This window comes from Sorex fumeus, unplaced genomic scaffold, assembly GCF_029834395.1.
Source record: "Sorex fumeus unplaced genomic scaffold, SorFum_2.1 ptg000034l, whole genome shotgun sequence".
NCBI lineage: Eukaryota > Metazoa > Chordata > Mammalia > Eulipotyphla > Soricidae > Sorex > Sorex fumeus.
The window spans coordinates 10,890,337-10,911,191 of NW_026606091.1; the positions used below are offsets into that span (position 1 = coordinate 10,890,337).

At 40.4% G+C, this 20,855-nt stretch overlaps 1 protein-coding gene across 1 annotated transcript in view; it reads left to right on the plus strand.

Annotated features, from left to right (window-relative positions):
• The window catches only part of FOCAD (focadhesin), a 339,599-nt gene that overhangs the window by 85,512 nt on the left and 233,232 nt on the right, over nt 1–20,855 (plus strand). The window contains exon 6 of the mRNA XM_056117152.1: nt 15,054–15,155. Within this exon, the coding sequence (XP_055973127.1) occupies nt 15,054–15,155 (102 nt within the window). The remainder of the gene's footprint in view (nt 1–15,053; nt 15,156–20,855) is intronic.

Below are 20,855 nucleotides of genomic sequence, written 5' to 3' on the forward strand. Positions count from 1 at the left end.
AGAAACGCAGTTGCAAAGCTGTTCATGACTGAATTCCAGTCATATAATGTTCCATCACCTATGGGTATATTTTCTTATAGTCATAGTAGTTATCAGCTTGAGAAAATTGACATTGATACAGTGCTTTGATCTGATGTCCATATTTAAGTTTTGCCATTTCCATCTCTCTCTCTCTTTCTTTTTTGGATCACATCTGGCAATGGTCAGGGGTTCTCTTGGCTCTATACTCAGGAATTACTCCTGGCGGTCCTCTGGGGACCATATGGGATGCATTGGATGCTGGGCATTGAACCTGGGTCGACCACATGCAAGAACAAATGCCCTACCAGCTGTACTAGACTGTACTATCACTCAGCCCTGCCATTTGTTTTAATAATGTCTTTTGGGGTTGATGGCCATACTTGGTGATGCTTAGGCAAACCATACATTAGTGGAGGTTGAACCCAGGTCTGCCACATGGCAGTGTATATGTCCAGCACTTTGAACTCTCTGTCTAGTCCCAATAATGTTTTTTTCATATCTTTTTGTCCAATTTTAGAATCTGAGGATCAAATGTTACCTTTGTCATATCTTTTTAGTCTTTTAAGTTTTGAAACTATCTCTTGCCTTCCTTAAGATTGACATTTTTGAATACTGTAAAAGTGATACTATATCCTTCTTTGGCTCTCTTCTGGAGAAGATAGTAGTGTTCCTCCTACTTCTGCTTAAGAACAGGCCTGAGATGGAGTCCTTTATGTAAAAGTCCTCTTAAGACTTAATACTTAAACTTAACTGAAGTTTCTCCAAAGTGGAATTTTAAACCAAGAGTCTATAATTTCCTGGTCATTGCTGGTGAGGTAATTATGATAATATCCACCCCCATCTTCCCCACTCATGCCTTGCCTAGGGAAAGATAACTTTTCCTGAATTATTTTCCCCCCTCCTTTCTCCAACTCTTTGCAACCTTTCAGCTTGATGGGATTCAACCTGAATCATGAATTCTTTTGTAAGACCACTTAGATCTCTACGTTTGTTCAGGTGAATCTTATGTTTTAATAGTCACTAGTGATTTTAATTTTGATCATCCGGTCCAAGTATTGGTTCTTTTATTTTACTGTTGCCATTTATGTAACCATGAAATACTTGCCCTGCATCAAATTCACAACCCACTTCCCTCCAGCCAATGTGTTGATTCCTTATGGGGGTAGTCCTACCCTGCCATTGCATTCATATTTGTAGTAGTAGAGATAGAGCTAGACTTTATTATTATTATTGTTGTTGTTATTATTTTTGCTTTTTTTGGGTCACACTTGGCGATGCTCAGGGGTTACTCCTGGCTCTGCACTCAGGAATTACTCCTGGCATTGCTCTGGGGGGGACTATATGGGATACTGGGAATCGAACCCGGGTTGGCTGCGTGCAAAACGCCCTACCTGCTGTGCTAACCCTGACCATTTCCCTCCAGCCCCTAGAGCTAGGCTTTCGATATGAAAATGGCAAGAGTTCCCAGCTAACCAGTTAACCTGCAGATTTTGAGTTCATGCCTTTATAAATTCTGATTTAGAAAGCCTAGGTGGGGGGTAATGTTGATACTATAAATCTGTTTTCTTTTTTTAAGTTGTTCAAGATATTCTCTTACAGCTAGGTTTGTAAATCATTGACCAAATAAAGTGAAATATAAATATCTTGGTATTTCATAGTGACATTAAAAATACTTTCTTTCCATACCTGTATCTATTTAGCATAGGCATAAAGATTCTTTTTGTTTTGTTTTTGGGGTTACAGATGGCTGTGCTCAGAACTGACTCCTGGCTCTGTACTCAGGGATCAACCTGGGGGGTCACCTGGATTGGTTTTGTGCCAGGCAAGCACCTGACCCATTCTATTATCTCACCAGTCTCCAAAGCAGAGGCAACCTCCCTCTGGTCTCTCATGTGACAGGCAGAGATAGTCACCCCTCTACTAATGAGGATGGCACCTTCCTTATAGCTGCCTAATATTTCATAGTGCGTTTATACCACAATTTCCTTATTCACTCATCTGTCCTGGGCACTTTGTTTGTTTCTAGACTTTGATTATTGTAGAGGGCACAACAACAAACACAGGTGTGTTTATGTCTTCAATATTTAATGATATTTTGGGGCTAGATGTCAGAAATTGGAATCACAGGGTCATGTCGAAGTTCTAATTTTCCATTTTTGAGAAGCTTTTGTATGGTTTTCCATAGAGGCCGATGTAGAGGGTAGTGCTTCTGACACTTGATGAGGCTTTGTCTTTCTCTACGTCCCCAACAGCCCTGACCATTTCTGAACTGTTTGATAGAGCTTTTTCTCACTGGTATGAGGTAATAGCTCATTGTCATTTTGGTTTGCATTTCCATGATACTTAGCAGTGATGATTTTCATGTGCAGGTTGGCCATCTTTATGTCTTCTTTGAGGAAGTGTCTTTTCAGTTCCTCTCTCCATTCTTTGATGGGGTTGTTTGTTTCATTGTTGAGTTCTCTGAGTGTTGCTTTATAGAACTTGAGTTATCTGTACAGACATTCTCTCGAATCAGGTAGCGTGTCTTTTTTTCACTCTCATTTCACAGTGCAGAAACCTCTTCAGTTTGATGTATTCTCACTTTTAAAATTTTCTTTTGAAATATCATTCCTTTAAAGTGCATATAATTATTTTATTCACCAAGTTGTTTACTATTGCTTCTAATTCCAGAATACTTTCATCTCCATTGTCAGTGATTTCCCAACATCTGCCCTTAATCCCTGCAAAACTACTTCAATATTGGTAGATTTGCCTATTCTCGACATTTCCCAAAAATGAAATTATAGTTATGTGGTTTCTTAAATGTCTATTTTCTAACATTTAATGTAATCATTTCAAAGTTCATCTATTTTGTAACTTAATTAGTACTTCATTTCTTCTGAAGGTGGAATATATTTCCATTGCATGGTGTGCAGTATTTTATGTAGCTTGTAATATTTTTATATGCTTACCAATACTAATGAACTTTTAGTGTTTCGTAGTTTACTCTTATAATGAAGGTAAATTTCTATTTACCTTTGGAAAGTAAGCCTTGGTCTTTAATTAAGCCTATTTATAATGTGATATTTGTAATTTTATATTATAGCCAATCAATGGTAAATCAATAAAATTTTATTTCAAAAAGTATTTGTTATTGTTTTCATTTCTGTGCAGATTTTCTTATTGCATTTACTATTTTTATTGAGGTTTTTTAGAATCCTGTTTCTTAAAAAAATTGACTATCAGTTATTAATATGGTTTTGCTTTTGGAAGAGCTGATTATTTCACTAGTGGAGCATATTAACTAAAGATATTCTCTGAGGTGCAGATGTTTGATTTTACTTAGCATAAAGTAAGCATGACACCATTATCAAATACTTTGTATTACATAATCAAGCTGCCATAAGGGAATAGAACTGTTTATGCACATTAGGATTTTTTTTTTGTTTTGCTGAAGATAAAGAACTTGGTTCTTAATATAATTATAATTGCTTTTTAGAAATGCTCTTTACTTTATATGTCTTGATTTTTTAAAGAAAAGTAGGCGTTAACCAGACTGAATTGTAACAGTTACCTTAGACATAGATTAATTCACTGGTACCTGTCCTTTAGCAGGGAGCAGGGGGCGGGGGCAGGGGAAAATCATAGATTTTGAGGGTCTTCTTTGACAGTCTCTAAGTTTCTGACTTTCCCCGAGAAAATGTGCACACACATTTCTATTCAGTATTTTAAATGTCATTTGAAAGGACTTGTGAATTCTCGCTTTACTGGGTAAGTGAACATCTCCATAGGAAAATCAGAAAGAAGATAACGGAGAGTGGAATATCACTGTCGGAGAGCTGCCCCTGAGAAAGCCCAGCACAGTTCACTGTGCTGATGTGAAGAGGCAGAGAAGGAAGCGGGACAGTAACCTAGGAAGCAGAGCCAATAGTACTGTATAAGGGCCATCTGTCCCTTTGCAGTTTGATTTTTTTCTGATGAATGAACTGAGTATTTGGCTTTTATTTTCATGTCCTCTTTTCTCCCCTTTTTCCCTCCTAGGGAAGTCTTTGTTCAGATTTTGTGGTTCTAATCACCTGGCATTTACACCTGGGATTTACAGTTGGGTTTTAAAAATGAGCCACGCAATACTGTTCAGTCTCCCACTTAGATACAGCCTCTAAAAAATGCTTTCTATGTTCTTTCAGATGTACATATTTAATGTGAGGTCTGGCATGATAATTTGTGGGTAAATGTCTTTAAGACCATAAATGTCTTTTGCTTTATTAGTCCATTTGTTTTATCTCTAGTTTGTTTGCTTTTTTAGTGATGACGAAGAGCTTAATATTTGAAGTTTTGGGAACCTGAGCTATTTATGTTTCCCCCTAGCTTTGTATCTAAAATAATCCCAGACTTCTGACATTGGCAGATACTTCTGCGCTAAAATCCTGCCTCTCTAAAATAGGAATTCAGAGAAAAAAAGGTTCATTGTGAGGGCAGAATCATTGAAATATGAATTTTCAAAGGAATCTTATTACCCTATTGACTTTGAAGACCCAAAGGAAAAATGAAATTAATTAAAAATGTCAAAATTTAAATCATTTTTGCTCTAAGTCTTTTTTTCCCCATGGGAGCTGGTATGGAAAGGATAATGTGCATTTGACTTAAAAAAACTGTTGCGTGTACACTGATTCAAAGTCGTTATTTTTTTCTATTTATATAATACCCATTGTGGAATCTTCATAATAGTTTTTATTTATCATTTTTCAAATTTAAAATACAATATTGCTCTCTCCCTCCCCCTCCTCCCCAAATCCCTTTTGGCTTTTGACCAGCACTTTCAAATCAAAATTCAGAGCAGGTAGAGAAATGCTTTTAAAATGCATATTGCTGTAGTAAGTGCTATACTATGCTTCTGAAAGAGCCAGGGTCACAGCTGCATACATGAAAATGCATGGTGACTGCAGGCATTGTTTCCTCCACAGAAAAGGCAATCTGTGTCTGTCACTGAATTTATGATGTAAATCAAACCAGAGCTTCCCTGTATTTAGAGATGTAGCAGAAAGGTTGAGGTGACCTGAAGGTTATGAATAACTTTTGTGTTTTGATTTGCCTACCACAAGACCAGTCCCCCATCCCCCCCCCCATTCTATTAAGATTGATGTATTTATACTTGGAAAGGTGAATCTAGTTTCATGCCTTATTTTATCATTGCCTCAGTGCTTGTCTGGTGGAACCATGAATTTATCATTCATTCCTTGCCCACATCTGTTGAGATGCATGTACTGCTCCCGTTGTTGACAACATTATCAAAGAATGGTGAGCACTGTGGCCCTGGGTAGCAGCTCTGCTTGCTTTGTGCTTGTTTTCTCTGAACAGTATGGACTTTGATATGGTATGCTATCTGATGAGTTGTTTCTCTGTAATGCAAAGAGGTTATAAAGATGATTTGGAGAAAATCATGTCTGGGTATGTTTCATTAATTGTAGGCATGCATTTGACACTAAAAGGAAGCATAAACTTAAATTCAGGTTTAAAGCTCTTCTGCTCTAAGATACAAATTAATAGTTTCCCATTCATGAGTAATTTCTCAGTTTAGACACTATGTTAAAGACCTTACGTAAATGAGTAGTTAATATATTTCCAGATCATGAAATAGGAAAGTATCAAAGTATCAAAGAATTGGCTCATTTGGACAGAAGGAGTGAAAAGTATACTAAAGGAGGCTAGAGGCCAGTGAAGGATGACTTGGTTTTCTGACGTGTATATTCAAGTCAACCTTACTCTCTTTTAAGAAGGTAGCAGATGGGACTGGAGTGATAGCACAGTGGGTAGGGCATTTGTCTTGCATGTGGCCGACCCGGATTCGATTTCCAGCATCTCATATGGTCTACCGAGCACCGCTAGGAGTACTTCTTGAGTGCTTGAGCCAGGAGTAACCCCTGTGCATCGCTGGGTGTAACCCAAAAAGCAAAAAAAAAAAAAAAAAAAAGTTGAAAAAAAAGATGGCAGAATTTATTGGCTGTCTCAAGAGTTGGGAAATTCTTATTTAAATATTTCTCTGGGTTCATTCTGGATGTAGCTTTAACTCTCTCTGAAATAAAACATTATAGGATAGACATATTTGAAAAAAGATAAGAGACTTAAAAAAAAATTAGCACCACATCCAACTGTGCTCAGGGATCACTTATGTGAGTTTGGAGAACCCATATGGTATGCTGGGGATTGAACCTGGGTTGACTCCATGCAAGACAAATACCCTATTCGCTATACTATCTTCCCGACCTGAGGAACTTCTTTTAATTGGATACTGAGTATAGAACCATTTAAGCTTGGCCTGTAGAATTATTAGCTGGTGAGAGCCATCTTTACCACACTCCACCATTATAGAGTCTGGTTCCATCTTTCATTCTGAAGGCTACAGCTTAAGTTGGTAGCCTAGGTTATGTATCTTTAGCACTGGAAGTTATTTAGTTTGATATCCTCATTTTACATATGAAGAGACTTGGCCCATAAAAGATTAATTCTCTTTTCTGAGATCACATGATTTGTTGTTGAGCCAGAATGTAAAACTCTCCTTTTCTTCTTACTGTTTTACCGTATTGCTTTACTTCCAGTTTTTTTCTCCCCGTAATATGAATGTATCAGCATAACAGTAAATTATTCTGATGATGTACTTTGCAAGCACTGTTTATATAATTATAATTAGGACATTGTCTTGCATTTGTGTTTTTTCAAAACTTGTGTCTGATTGGGCTGGAGCGACAGCACAGTGGGTAGGATCTTTGCCTTACACGCTGCTGACCGGGCTGACCCGGGTTCGATTCCTCTGCCCCCCTCGGAGAGCCCGGCAAACTACCGAGAGTATCTCACCCGCACGGCAAAGCCTGGCAAACTACCCGTGACGTATTCGATATGCCAAACACAGTAACAACAAGTCTCACTATGGAGACGTTACTGGGCCTGCTCAAGCACATTGATAAATGGGAGGACAGTGCTACAGTACAGTGTCTCATTATCTGATACTGTTAATTTTACAAGTGATCAAGTAATTTTACAATAACAGGTCAGCCTACCTGTTATTTTGATTAGTTTCTTAGTCAACTTTTTATCATTTGAATAAAAGATTTGGGGATAACTGAAAAGTTAAAGCATAACTCAGGTTTTGTTTTGGTCTCTTTTTGTGTAAAATTGTTTCTGTTTTTCATCAGTAGTGCTTATGAGAACAAAGTTAATTTGGTTAAGTGATGACTCTTCCCATTTACCTTGATCTCTCTCAGGTTTATTTTAAAGAAGTGGAATGGGGACCTGGAGGATGGCTTAGTGACTAAAAGTGCCTCCCCCAAAGCTCTGTTTCAAGAAGACGTTTGTGATAATACATTGGGTGAACTGCTTGCTTTGCACATGCCTAACCTGGGTTCAATCCTCTGCATCTCCAGGTCCCCAAACCCTGCCAGGAGTAATTCCTGAGTGCAGAGCCAGGAGTAACCACAAATATTGCCAAGTGTGACCCCCCCCCAAAATAAAGATAGGCATCATGTTCCTTTGTTCCTTATAGCCCTATTCAGAATAGCCCAAATCTGGAAATAACTGACTGTCCAAGAAGAGATGATTGAAAAGAAGCCATGGTGTATACACACAGTGGAATATTACTTGGCTGTAAGAGAAAATGAAATCATGCATTTTGCCCCTACTTGGATGGAACTGGAGATCATCATGCGGAGGAGAAGGAGAAACACCGAGTGATCACTTTTCTAGTGGGATATATAGAAACAGAGGGGGAATAACAAATGACCAAAGGCGACAGAACTGACTGGTTTAGAGAACTGAACTTTTCATGAACCGAGGGAGTGTGGGTGGTGATTGGGGATGGGACCCTGAGCCAATGGTGGAAGAAAGTGGGCACTCTAGTGGAGGGAGTGGTGTTGGAAAGAAAAATAAAACCCAAACAGGGGAAGAAAGCATGCAGCCACACGTTTGATCCCTGATGCTCCCCACAGTTCTACGGTTTTTGTTGCCTAGGACCCTCAGCACCGCAACACAGTGTGTGATTTGTGCCAGGCAGCCAGCTGCGCCTACAGCATGTGACGCAGGGAGCAGCCCAACAGGATATAGATGTGTGGGTACTGGGGCGGGAGTGTCATGCCTGGTGAACCCTAGAACCGGGCAAGAGTGAGCCACGGTCATAGCAACATCAGCAACAAAGGGAAGGGAACAGGGGAAAACGTGGAATGATTAACAGTAAGTGAAAGAAGAGAGAAAACGAAAATCTGAATAATCCATAAATTTAATAGTCTTTGAATACATCAAGAGTGAACTATGCTTAGCCTTATGACATTTAATGCCCCAATTACAATATTTTAAGTAGGTAAATGATTTTATTTTCTGTCATACCCAAATTAACATGTATATTAGTTGATGCTCTTTATTTATTTTGGACTTGATTTGCTATTTGCAAAGGAATAAATTTACAGTTGTTTCCCATTTTAAAGTCTTTGAGTTCCTCCTATATTATTTATCTTGTGAACCTAATGTTAATATTTGATGACTGTATTTTCATAAGAAACTTAAAAATTTTGTGCATGGTTGAAGATAAAATCATTTAAAAAATTCAGGGTTGGTGTTATGTTTTAATTGGTTTTGTCTCCCAGAGGGAATGCTTGTCAGTTAATTCATTGCAGTGTTATTTTTATTTATTCACTATTATCTGATGCAGTGTTTCTTAACCAGGAGACATTTTTCTTCCCTTTTTAAAAATTTTTTAAAATTTTAAAAAAGATTTTGGGCCATGCCTGGTGGTGTTCAGGGCTTATTCCTACTCAGCACTCAGGTATCACTCACTCATGGCAGGCTTGGGAGATCATATGGGATTCTGGGTATTGAACCCAGGTTGGCCACATCTAAGGCAAGTGCCCTACCTTCTGTACTGTCTCTCTGGCCTCCCACATTTTTCTTCCTTTAGAGAACAGTTAGTAGTGTTTGGAGGCATTTTTGATTGTCATGACTAAGGAAAATGCTATTACATTCAGTGGGTAGATACTTGGAATGCTTTTAAATATTTTAAGGTGCCTTGGATAATAGTTATCTGGTTCCAAATGCCAGTAGTGCTAAGATTGAGAAACCCTCAGGCATGGCAGTTACACCATAAAGTATATTGAATTAAACAATGAATCTATTCCGTCACTTACCTATAAAGCTCTGTGTATTATTTTCTAAGTACAATTACACATGCAAGGGAAAATTTTATGCTTTGCTTTATTATGCTTACTGTATTAAAACAAAAATAGACAATTATAATTGATTTTTTGGTAGCTGTACTCAGTTGAAATAGTATAGTCAGATGTTAGCAATAAGAGTCTACATTGCTCTTTTCCTTTCTTCCCTTTTCTCCCCTTCCTTCCTTTGTTTTCTCTCGCCTCACTTGTCACGGTCACATGTGCATGGTGTGGCACTTGCTGAGGATCACACATCGGTTTGCATGATGCTTGTATACTCAGGTGTGGTGCTTGCTGGTAGTTAACTGTACATTTCACTTGTGGTGCTCACAGATGATGTGTGCTCCAGTTCCACTGGGGTTCCACTCCTCAGTTGTATGCACATTGCTGACAGCAGCGCACTGGAAATTGCTGGAGGGATGGGGAAATCACAGACAGCTGAGCTGCCGGGCACAAATAACAGAGCTTCTAAGATTGGGTTCTGTGTATGTGGAGGCACCTGTGACTGAACTCTCAGCCGACACTTTTAAGGCAGGAACTTTACCATGGAACTATGCCTGTGGCCCCAGTCAATGTACTTATTTTAGACTTTCTCTTTCAAGGTTTGAGCTTTTTGTAATCAATATTAAATAATACTCTCTATAATGTTTCTACTGGGATCTTACAAAATGATATCTATGGAAAAGTTAGTTATCCACAACTCTAAATCACTAATCTGGATTATGCCCATTTTGCTACATTTTATGTAATGTCATCTGTAGACTTTGAGCCTGCAATATTAAATATATTGTACTGAATTCAGCATTTAGAAGAACTAGCATTCAGCTTCTTGAAACAGTGGTATTTGCCCCAACCCTGGTGACATAACACTAAATTATTAAATTTGTTTGCCAAATAAATGTTTTCTTTTTTTCTAATTTTACTTTAGACACACTCTTTTTCCTATTGATTTAATTTGAACAGAAGTGGCTTAACAAGGAGATAGATCCTTAATAGTTTATTTGTGGGTGTGTTTTTGTGTGTGGATGAGAAATGGAAAGGCATAGGGGATGATTTGAAATAAGAGTACTTAAAAATGCATTGCTTTATAATCACATAAAGCCTATGTGAGAACATATTTGGATTTTTTCCTCCTGGTATTTGGGTCATAACTGGAGGTGCTCAGTGCGTCCTCTTGGCTCTGGCTCAGGGATCACTCCTGGTAGGTTTGGGGGACCATATGGAGTGCTGGGGATGGATTCTGGTCAGCCACATGCAAGGCAAACACCCTACACAGTCTATTACTGTGGTCCAGATTTTCTTCTTAAATGAACATATATGCTACAGTTAACCAAGGAAAGGGTGGGTGGTCATGTCTTATGTTCTCATTGGAATGTGGTGTTTGTTATAAGAAACCTATGACTAAGATAGTTTTAGTTGTTTTTTTTCTTCTTATTCATTTTAAATTAAGCATGATGGACTGAACTCTTCCTCTAAGAAGTTCAGCTGATGTGACAGACCTTTTAGGATTTATAACACTCGTTCTGTTTTGCCTCTGGTAAATCTGAGTAGAAGCAAATTCTAGGTAATTTCACTGCCAAGGAGTTTGAAATTGTAAAGTGTGATTTTGATATGATTTCCTCCTCCCTCCCCCCCACCTTTTGGCATAAACTATTGTTTGGAGCAGTTCCTCAGCGATTGCACTAATCTGATGAATGAGATCATGCTTATTCTTTTGCATATGAAAAGCTGCCCACGTGTGGAGTTTTTGTGCATGACCTGTTGGGTGAGGTTGAGAAGAAAATGGAGAGATGAGGTTACAGTACCCAGAAATTGTAGCAGGGGTAGAAAGCTGCTTATGGTGACACTTATGTATGTGCTGTCAATGGCTCATACTTGAGTGTGACTTAATTAACACAAATTGCAGTGCTGGCTTTTAGCATGAGTGTTTTGGAGTGATGATTCTGCTGCACTATCTTTTTTTTAAAGCTCTATCAAAAGGTAAAGTCCCCAAGTAATTAGTACACAATGGCATTTTGGTATTTTCTTTTCACAACCTCTAATTTTGTAAAAGTTGTGAAAAGAAATTAAACTTACGTTGCTGTACTTTTTTGGATTAAGAGAGACAACAAAAATTAGAAAACTTCCCAACTCCTGACTTCATTCTATATTTTTCAACCTTGACAACACCTTAGATTTGTTGCAGCAGCTTTTAAAAATTACTGATGCCATGGCTTTACTTCTAGCACCCACAATATAATTGAGAGCTAGACATTGATATTAAAAAAAAAACTCCATAGATGAACACCCTGTCACAGAGGCGGGACATTGTGGAGGGGGCAGGGTGGTGGTGGTGGGAGGGATGCTGGGACCATGGTGGTAGAAAATGGGCACTGGTGGAGGGATGGGTACTCAATCATTGTATGACTGAAACGTAAGCACGAAAGTTTGTAAGTCTGTAACTGTACCTCATGGTGATTCACTAATAAAAAAATTAAAAAATAAAACAAAACAAAACAAAAAACTCCATAGATGACTCTACCATGCAGCTTGGGTTTACCACTGCTTTGTAACTAACTGTATATCATAGTTCCCCAGAGAGCTATTGATTAAGTCTGAGAATTTACTTGCATTTCTAACAAGTTCCCATGTGAAAAGCTGATATCACTGGTCTGTTATTCATTTACTTTGTTTTTTTGTTTGTTTGTTTGTTTTTACTTTTCTTCATAATTTTATTTTTTTCTTCTTATTTTATCTATTGAATAACTGTGGGAAAAGTTACAAAGCTTTCAGGTTTAAGTCTCGGTCATACATACAATGATCAAACACCTTTCCCTTAACCAGTTTTCATTTTTCACCACCAAGAACCCCAATATACCCCCACTTCCACCCCTCCCAATGCCTGTGAGGCAGATGATTTCAACTTAACTCTTATTTACATTGATTACATTAATTATTTTGACAAACAATACACCGTTATTGTTCAGAATTTCCCCCAACAATCAGAATTGCTGAAAAGCCATTGTGAAATACTTTGTTTTCTATAATTGGTTGTGAGAATCATATAATGATTTTAGATTTCTGCAGAGAGCCAGAAAATTATGAGATTGGTTTCTGTGCTTCTGGTGTCATGGCTCTGCTGGAGAGCCGCTCGTGGGGGCCAATGCGTGGCCTCGGTAGGGTGTGAAGGACGAGCCAGTATGGTCCCCCTTCCCATGAGACTGCAGTTGCTCCGTCACTGCTGGCTCATTCCTGGCTTTCCAATAAGCTCTGAGGTGGCGGCCACCTTGCTGCTGAGGGGGAAAAAAGGCGGAAGAGAGCAACACCCTTTCCCTCTCGGGGAGGCATGGCGCCGTAGTTTAACGAATGGTCCATTCATTTTTCTGCCACAAGCTGCTGGGCTCTGGACTAAGTTCTTTTGCCTCTGGAACCATGGCTGTGCCAGAGAGCCGCTTGTGGGGGACAACTCGTGACCTCGGTAGGGTGTGAAGGATGAGCCAGTACCACCCCCCTTCCCATGAGACTGCAGTTGCCCCGTCACTGCTGGCTCATACCTGGCTTTCCAATCAGCTCTGAGGCGGTGGCTACCTTGCTGCCGGGGGGGGGGGGGGGGGGCGGGGGGGTAGGGGGGTGGGATGGGCGAAGGTGGAAGGGAGCAACACCCTTTCTCTCCCAAGGAGGCATGGTGCTGTAGTTTAATGTATGGTCCATTCACTTTTCTGCCGCAAGCTGCCGGGCTCTGGACTAAGTCCTTTGGCCTCTGTGGAGCCGCTTGTGGGGGGCAACTTGTGTCCTTGGTAGGGCATGAAGGATGAGCCGGGACCGCCCCCCTTCCCATGAGATTGCAGTTTCCCCATCACTGCTGGCTCATATCTGGCTTTCCAATAAGCTCTGAGGCGGTGGCCATCTTGTATGCGGTCCAGATGCATTTCTCCCAAAAGCCGCTGGGTTTCGAGATTTGTTTCTGAGTCTCTGGGATTATGGCCATTAAGCAGATTGATCAGGAGCCAGAGAGGCTGTTTGTAGGCAGCGACTCGGGGTCTCGTTGGGATGGGGAGGAAAGGGCCAGTTCCATCCCCATCTGGTGAGGCCCTGCGTGTCTTGTCACTGAAGGCCCAAACCTGACTGTCCACTGGTCTCTGGAGGATGGTGGTCACCGGGCCACCAGGGGGAACAGGCCAAGGCACGAAACCTATTCCCACCTGGAGTGGCCCAGCACCAGTAACCTACTACAGGAACAGGACGCATTTCTGCCAAAAGCCTTTGGGTTCCGAGATTCCTTTCTGAGTCTTTGGGATCATGGCCGTTAAGCAGTTCGATCAGGAACCAGAGAGGCCATGCCTCCAATTATATAGCTGAGCCGGAGGTGGTTTGTGGGTGTGTCTTCCACGTACCTAACTTTTGGCTGTTTACTTGCTTGGTAAACTTTGCCTCAAGTTTTTGGGGTCTGGCCAGAGGCACAGCAGCAATTTTGGGGTATCTGAAAGTCTGATGGTGCCATCAGGCTGTTGATGCACTTGCCTCACAGGTACAGATTGACCTGCTGGCAGCACCATACCCCCTTACTTTGTTTTTTGACCTTACCCAAATGGTCCTCAGGACTGTTCCTTGTTTTGTGCTCAGGGATAGATCCTTGCAATACTTTGGGCATCCATGCAGTACAGGCAATCAAACCCAAGAATTCTATAGGCAAAGTGTGCACTCCAGCCTGTAAAGTTATCTCCCTACCTCCCACCCTTTTAAAAAATCATCATGAATGATGTGTAGCATTAGGTTAAAAATTAGGATTAAAATTGTACATGTATCATTCCTTTTATGTTAAAAAGATTGATTCTTGGGGCTGGAGCAATAGCACAGCGGGTAGGGCGTTTGCCTTGCACGCGGCTGACCTGGGTTCGATTCCCAGGATCCCATATGGTCCCCCGAGTACTGCCAGGAGTGATTCCTGAGTGCAAAGCCAGAAGTAACCCCTGAGCATCGCCGGGTGTGACCCAAAAAGCAAAAAATCAAAAAAAAAAACCCAGATTGATTCTTCCTCCATATTTTTACAATCAGCATTTTAAATTTAAATAACATATTTCTTTGTGGAAAAATCATGTCAATAATAAAAATGTTTGTAGTACTTTATAGTTTTAGGAGCTGATGAATTAATAGCATCTATAGGCCGTTTGAACTATTTAAGTTAACTTGTTCGTACTTTTTCTCTTTTTAAATTTTCCATCACTTGAGAGTCTTTCAGATTTCATAGTTTATGTTTTGTAAAACATTTCAAGATATCTTAATGGTCAGTCTTGAATAAAAATATTTATTCTTGCACAGTAGAAATTTTATAGTTTCATTTTGGACAGTTTGTTGTTTGAGATGGGAGGAATATTTCCTCTTTCTCATATTAAATATGCTTGAGAAAGACAGACATAAATCAAGAAGAATGCACTTAGGGAGAATAGAGAGGGACAGATAGTGCTTTCAAGTTGGGTATGATGTTAGAAGAATTGGAACTTTTCGCTTTCAAAGGAACAGCAGGTGGAGGATGTAACCATGACTTCCCAGAATGAAGGAATCGAAGGTATGGATTGAGACAGCATCTGGGTTCAGAAGCAGGTCCAGATTCCTACACCTAGTGCAGGGCCAGTACCTGTTCTCAGAAATGGGTCTGTAAGTCTCGTAACATTTAAATTTTTCTCTACACAAGCATGGGGGTTAAAATTCTAATGAATTCTGCAACCACTACAATTAAAACGATAGTATGGTGATAATTGTGAATCCTGAAATAAGTTTCTAGATGGTGTGGGCTTTTGTTGCTGTGTTTTGTCTCTATATTTGGGTATTGGGAATGCATAGTTCTGAAATGACAGCTCCATTGTGCCTCTGTGTTTTCAGAAATCATCCTCAGCCTTTGATCACTGTGCTTGAACACAGACCTGATTGCTGGCCAGTACTTCTGCAGCAGCTGACAGCTTTTCTGCAGCAATGCCCTGAAAGGTAATGTAATGTAAAATAAGCGAGGGAGATGGAATGGGATATGCTAATTTTAGAATCATGTTTTTTTTTCTTAACTGCTCAATCTTTAATATTTTCTCCTGAAGAAAAAAAAGTGCCTTAGATCGGTCTGTAGTTTTCTATTTTCATTTTAAGTGTAAGAGAAAAAATCCTATGAGATTTGTTGATTATTGAAATATTAAATATGTGAAAAGCTATCATTAGGAGGAAATTATTATAAGAAGTCAAGCATCGGTTAGTTAGGAAAGTTAATGGAAATATTTCCGGATTCTGGCAAGATGACAGATAAATGAAAATGACATACCCTACTCTTCACATTTGCAACTAAGCGATTAATGAAATGAAATATAGACTTTGAAAATGGACTGGGGCACTGGAGGGGCTGCAACTTCTAGGGAGCGGTCAAAGAGAGTAGAAATAATTTTTGTTTGTTTGTTCATTTTGTGGACACCCTGGCTTAGGGTTTCTGCCTCTGTACTCAGAATTTACTCCTGGCGGGGTCCAGGGGACCATATGTGGTGCTGGGGACTGAGCCCTGGTTGCCGTGTACAAGGCAAGTGCTCTACCTGCTTTACTATTATTTCTTCAATTTTTGAGAACAGGAATAATTGTGAATGCGGTATTTTTTTTTTTAAGGGTCGGTGGTGTTGAGTGTTAGGCCACACTTGGCGGTGCTCAGGGATCACTCATGGCATTGATGAAGTCCATATGCTGTGCTGGAATCTAACTGGAGTCAGTTGCATGCAGCTCATGTGCCTTATACCTATATTATGTCTCCAGCTCTGAATTGAAGACTGCTTTAAAGGGCATTTAAGGGGAGACTTATTTATTTGTTTATTTAAAGTAGAATATGCCTAAAGTAGAATAGACTTTTAGCATCACCCTAATTGTGTCCATCTGTGTCTACTATTGAGTAAGCCCACTTAATTTTTTTCAAAGATTTATTTTTTTATGAAACTGAGAAATGCATAAATTGATAATGATGTCATGGTTTCCATGTGTAGAGGTTATCTCTCTTAACAGGTAAGTGAACTAAGCAGAGCAGCATTAAATGTCACATGGCAAGTGACTGGTAGGTAGTTTGGGCTCAAATCTCAGGTTTTTGATTCTCATTCTGGGGTATTTTTTTTCTACTTTCTCCTTAGTGAAGACTTATTTAGAAACATGCACAGGTAGTTTCTTTTTAAAACATTGTTAGAAATGTTTTAATTTCTATGGGGAGTCCTAGAGAGATAGTATAGCAGGCAAGGCGCTTGTCTTATATGTGACCTACTTGTATGTGACCTATCTGAGTTCCGTCCCCAACATCTCCATATGGTCCCCCAAGCACTACCAGGGTGATTCCTGAGTGCAGAGCCAGCAGTAACCCCTGTGCATCTCTTAGTGTGGCCCATAGCCTCCCATCCCCAAAGGTGGGTGGTGGGGGTGGGGAAAAAAGGGACTAATGGACTGTGATGGAAGGATGTTCGTTCTTTTGTGATGTTTGCATTGTGGAAATCACAAATCACAAATCACAAATCATCCTTTTATTCGTTGATTGCCTTGAGCAGGCCCCAGTAACGTCTCCTTCATCCTAGCCCTGAGATTATATTCAAGGCTCTTTAGGAGAATGAAACCCATCATTGTTACTGGTATTTGGCATATTGGGTACGCCACAGGGAGTTTGCCAGACTCTGCCATGTGGGCAGGCTACATTTGGTAGCCTGCCAGTTTGTCCAAAGTAGGAATGAGATAATGAGATGTCATAATAAGATGTCGCGCGGGTTCTGGGAGCTGGTTTTTATAGTCTCTGAGTCTTGGCCGCTGATGGGATTACACGGTGCCAGGGTTGAGCTTTCCTCCCCGCCCAACCAGGGCTCCGGCAGCCGAAGAACTCCAGGACCAGCCATCACCATGCTGAGACCTATCAGAGGGAGTTGGAGTTGGGGAAACAGTTTCTTGTTTTTATTTTTTGGGCCTCATTCTGCCCAGCTCTGGCATCACTTCTGGCTCTTTGGTCCACGGGTCACTCCTAGCATTACTTGTGACCATATGCAGTGTTGGGGATCAAGCCTGGGTTATCTGTGTGCAAGGCAAGTGCTTTTCCTAATGTCTCTGGCCCAGGAAACAGTTTCTTCAAACTTTTCTGGAAATGGATGCTTCATATTTTAAGCCTTATATCATTTAATTCTTGGTTTGCAAGGCCTTTATTTTCACAAAGCAAATGCTATGATAAAGATTATGTTTCAGTAATAATTATGAATTCATAAGTCCTTCTTTTGAATTATGTTGATTATATAAGTATTTGGATTCATGATTAAAAACCGTTGATCCGGATTGTGAGCTTCATCAGAATAATGACTTATTCTGTTTCTGTTTCTTACTTTTCTCCAACACTCCAGAAGAGTGAATGTAGTATACTTTACTCAGTGAATGTATTTACTCAGTAAATTTTGCCAGGACATTAAATAATTGAAGGAATAAATGAAATATTACGAATTTGGTAGTTAACATTTTCTAAATTAAAGTTATTGCTGTTTTGAAACCATATTGCTGTGGAGGTATTTATCTGGTACTGGTAGGGTGGTAATCCCTGGGTCGCCGGAGATTGGTGGAAGCAGGCAGTGCTGGGTAGGGTGGGGCTTCTGGGTTTAAACCTCCTCTACTACCTCCACTACCCAGCTGCCACCACGCTCCAGGACACTTTTCGGACACTTAATACACATCTTCCAAGATTACTGCACCATATTTTATGGGGCTCAAATATGATTTGAACCATGGGAACAACCGTAGTCCACAGGTGTAGTAAGGTTGAAATGGTGATTAGAGGCTGCCCTAAAAGCTTCTATACCTTTCAGAGAGCCTGACAAGCTACCAAGAGTATCCCGCCTGCATGACAGAGCCTGGCAAGCTATCCGTGGCGTATTCAGTATGCCAAAACCAGTAAATACAATGGGTCTTATTGCTGTGGAATGTATAACATTACACTGTGAACCATAATCCAAAGTTATTTGCTCCATGATTGCATGTTATACCTTTCTTTTTTCTCTTTCCACATCCCTAAACAGAAAATTGTGCCTATTGAACTGTATGCTTCTTAAAGGCTTATAATACTTGGTTCATCTTTATATCTTACTAAATAATTTCTTGTATGTAATAAGTATTAAACATAATAAAATAAGTGACATCATTACATTCTATCGATGCTTACTAAAATCAAGTGCTTTAAAATAGTGGTCTTGATTTTATTTTATTTATTTTTTGCTTTTTGGGTCACACCTGACAATACACAGGGGTTACTCCTGGCTCTGCACTCAGGAATTAGTCCTGGCGGTGCTTAGGGGACCATATGGGATGCTGGGAATCAAACCCGGGTTAGCTGCATGCAAGGCAAACACCTACCTGTTGTGCTATCACTCTGGTCCCTATAATAGTGGTCTTTAACTGCCAGTCCACAGGTGTAGTAAGGTTGAAAACCCACTGTGGCCAACCACAGTGGTTATTTCTGCAGGTCCATGAAATGATATATAGACAGGTGCAGCTTCACATGTATAAAAAGGTCGAATATTCGTGCCCTGTATTTTAATATAAAACTGAGTTGATGAATGATTGATCATCTCTTTGAATGGGTAGTGTGTACACATATGGGTGCTGTAACAGCCAAAGAGAATTCATGGTCCATGTTCTCATTTGGCTTGAAATTTGGTATGGGCTAGACATAATGTGTACATGTATTTAATATCTATTTATATATGTACACACGTGGGCTGGAGTGATAGCACAGCAGGTAGGGTGTTTGCCTTGCACGCGGCCGACCCAGGTTCAATTCCTCCAGCCCTCTTGGATAGTCTGGCTAGGTACCAAGAGTATCTTGCCCACATGGCAAAACCTGGCAAATTACCTGTGATGTATTCCATATACCAAAAACAGTAACAAGTCTCACAATTTGTTGTGAGACGTTACTAGTGCCCTCTCGAGCAAATCGATGGACAATGGGAGGACAGTGCTACAGTGCTAATATACGCACGTATAAAAATAATGACAATAATAGAGTTTTTGTTCTGAAGTACATATGTATCTGACCTCCCGTAGGCACCAGGTGAGACCTAAGAAGCCCATTCTAATGGGAAGAACTGAAAGAAGATAGAACAGGAAGAAACAGGACAAGGGGAGACTATTACAGGTAGAGAGGGAATAGCTAGGTAGAAGGAAGGCTGGATAATTTAGTTGAGATCTGAAAAAGTCTTGTTCAGCAGAGCATAGGGAGGAGCAAGAAATGAATCTAGAAAAATAAGCAGAGAAGAGATTATGGAAGGTTTGTGAATTGGGCTAAATGTTTTATCTTAAGGATAAACTCTGCTAATCTTGTTAATGGGCTAAATGTTTTGTCTTAAGGATAAACTCTGCTAATCTTGCTAATCACATTTTTATATCAGTCAGAGAGTGCTGGAATTTTAGTGATTTTGGACTTGGTGTTATTGGGATATGTTGAAATCTGTAGATATCAACATATCTCATGGTCTCCTGCCCCCGCGCCTGGCAGTCCTCGCCTGGGCCCCTTGAAGGGGAGCGGGTTGAGTTTCCCTCCCCGCCCGGACCAGGGCTCCGGCAGCTGAAGACCTTCAGAACCAGCCACCAGCATCCTGAGACCACTCTCCACACGCATGAAGGTACTGGCAGAGGGACAAAGGCATGCCGTCCCGGGGCTGAGAGCCCCAAGCCTGCTCGGATTGGGGCTGAGCATCTTCCACCCAGATCCTCCAAATTCCAGTAGGCAGGGGTCACACCCACCAACTGGCCCCCTAGTGCCCGTGTAATCCCATCAGCGGCCAAGACTCAGAGACTATAAAACCAAGCTCCCGGAAGCGCGCAGCCGCATTCATGGCTGCGCAACATCTTATTATCTCATTCCTCCTTTGGACAAACTGGCAGGCTACCGAATGTAACCTGCCCACACAGCAGAGTCTGGCAAACTCCCCGTGGCGTACTCAATATGCCAAACACCAGATGAGTCTCATTCTCCTAACCCTGAAAGAGCCTTGAATGTGGCACTTTTTAAAAAAAATCACAGGGCTAGGATGAAGGAGACGTTACTGGGGCCTGCTCGAGGCAATTGATGAACAACAGGATGGTCGTGATCGTGATCGTAGATATCAAGGATATGTAGGGTACACCTTTTAGTGGGAAAAATTTAAGAAGGAAACTTGAAAAATTCAGTTCATATCATCTGTCTTGGATAATAATGCTTTTCTTTTATAGGGCTCTTTGTGAGGATCAAATGGATTTAAAAACAAAGTACAGTAACTTATGCACTGTGTTAAGAAGTTAACAGATAACTAGTAACTATTATCTTCATTACCTATTTGGTTTTTCTGCACTTGGTAGTGCTCAGGGCTTATTCTTGGTTCTGTACTCAGGGATCACCCTTGGTGGGAATCAGGGGACCATATGGGATGCCCGGGCTTAAACCTGGGTCGACTGCATACAAGGCAAATGCCCTTTCTACTGTATTACTACTCTGGTCCCCTATTATCCTTTTTTTTTTAAATGTAGGAGTACTGCTATTTATTCATATTATTCTCTTTTGAGGATGTATGACTTTGTCTTATATAGTGTCTCACCTGTACAGTTTTTTCATACTCTGGAAATGGATCCTGACACGTAACATTTTAATTTGGGGGAGGCAGGGTGTTGACCACACCT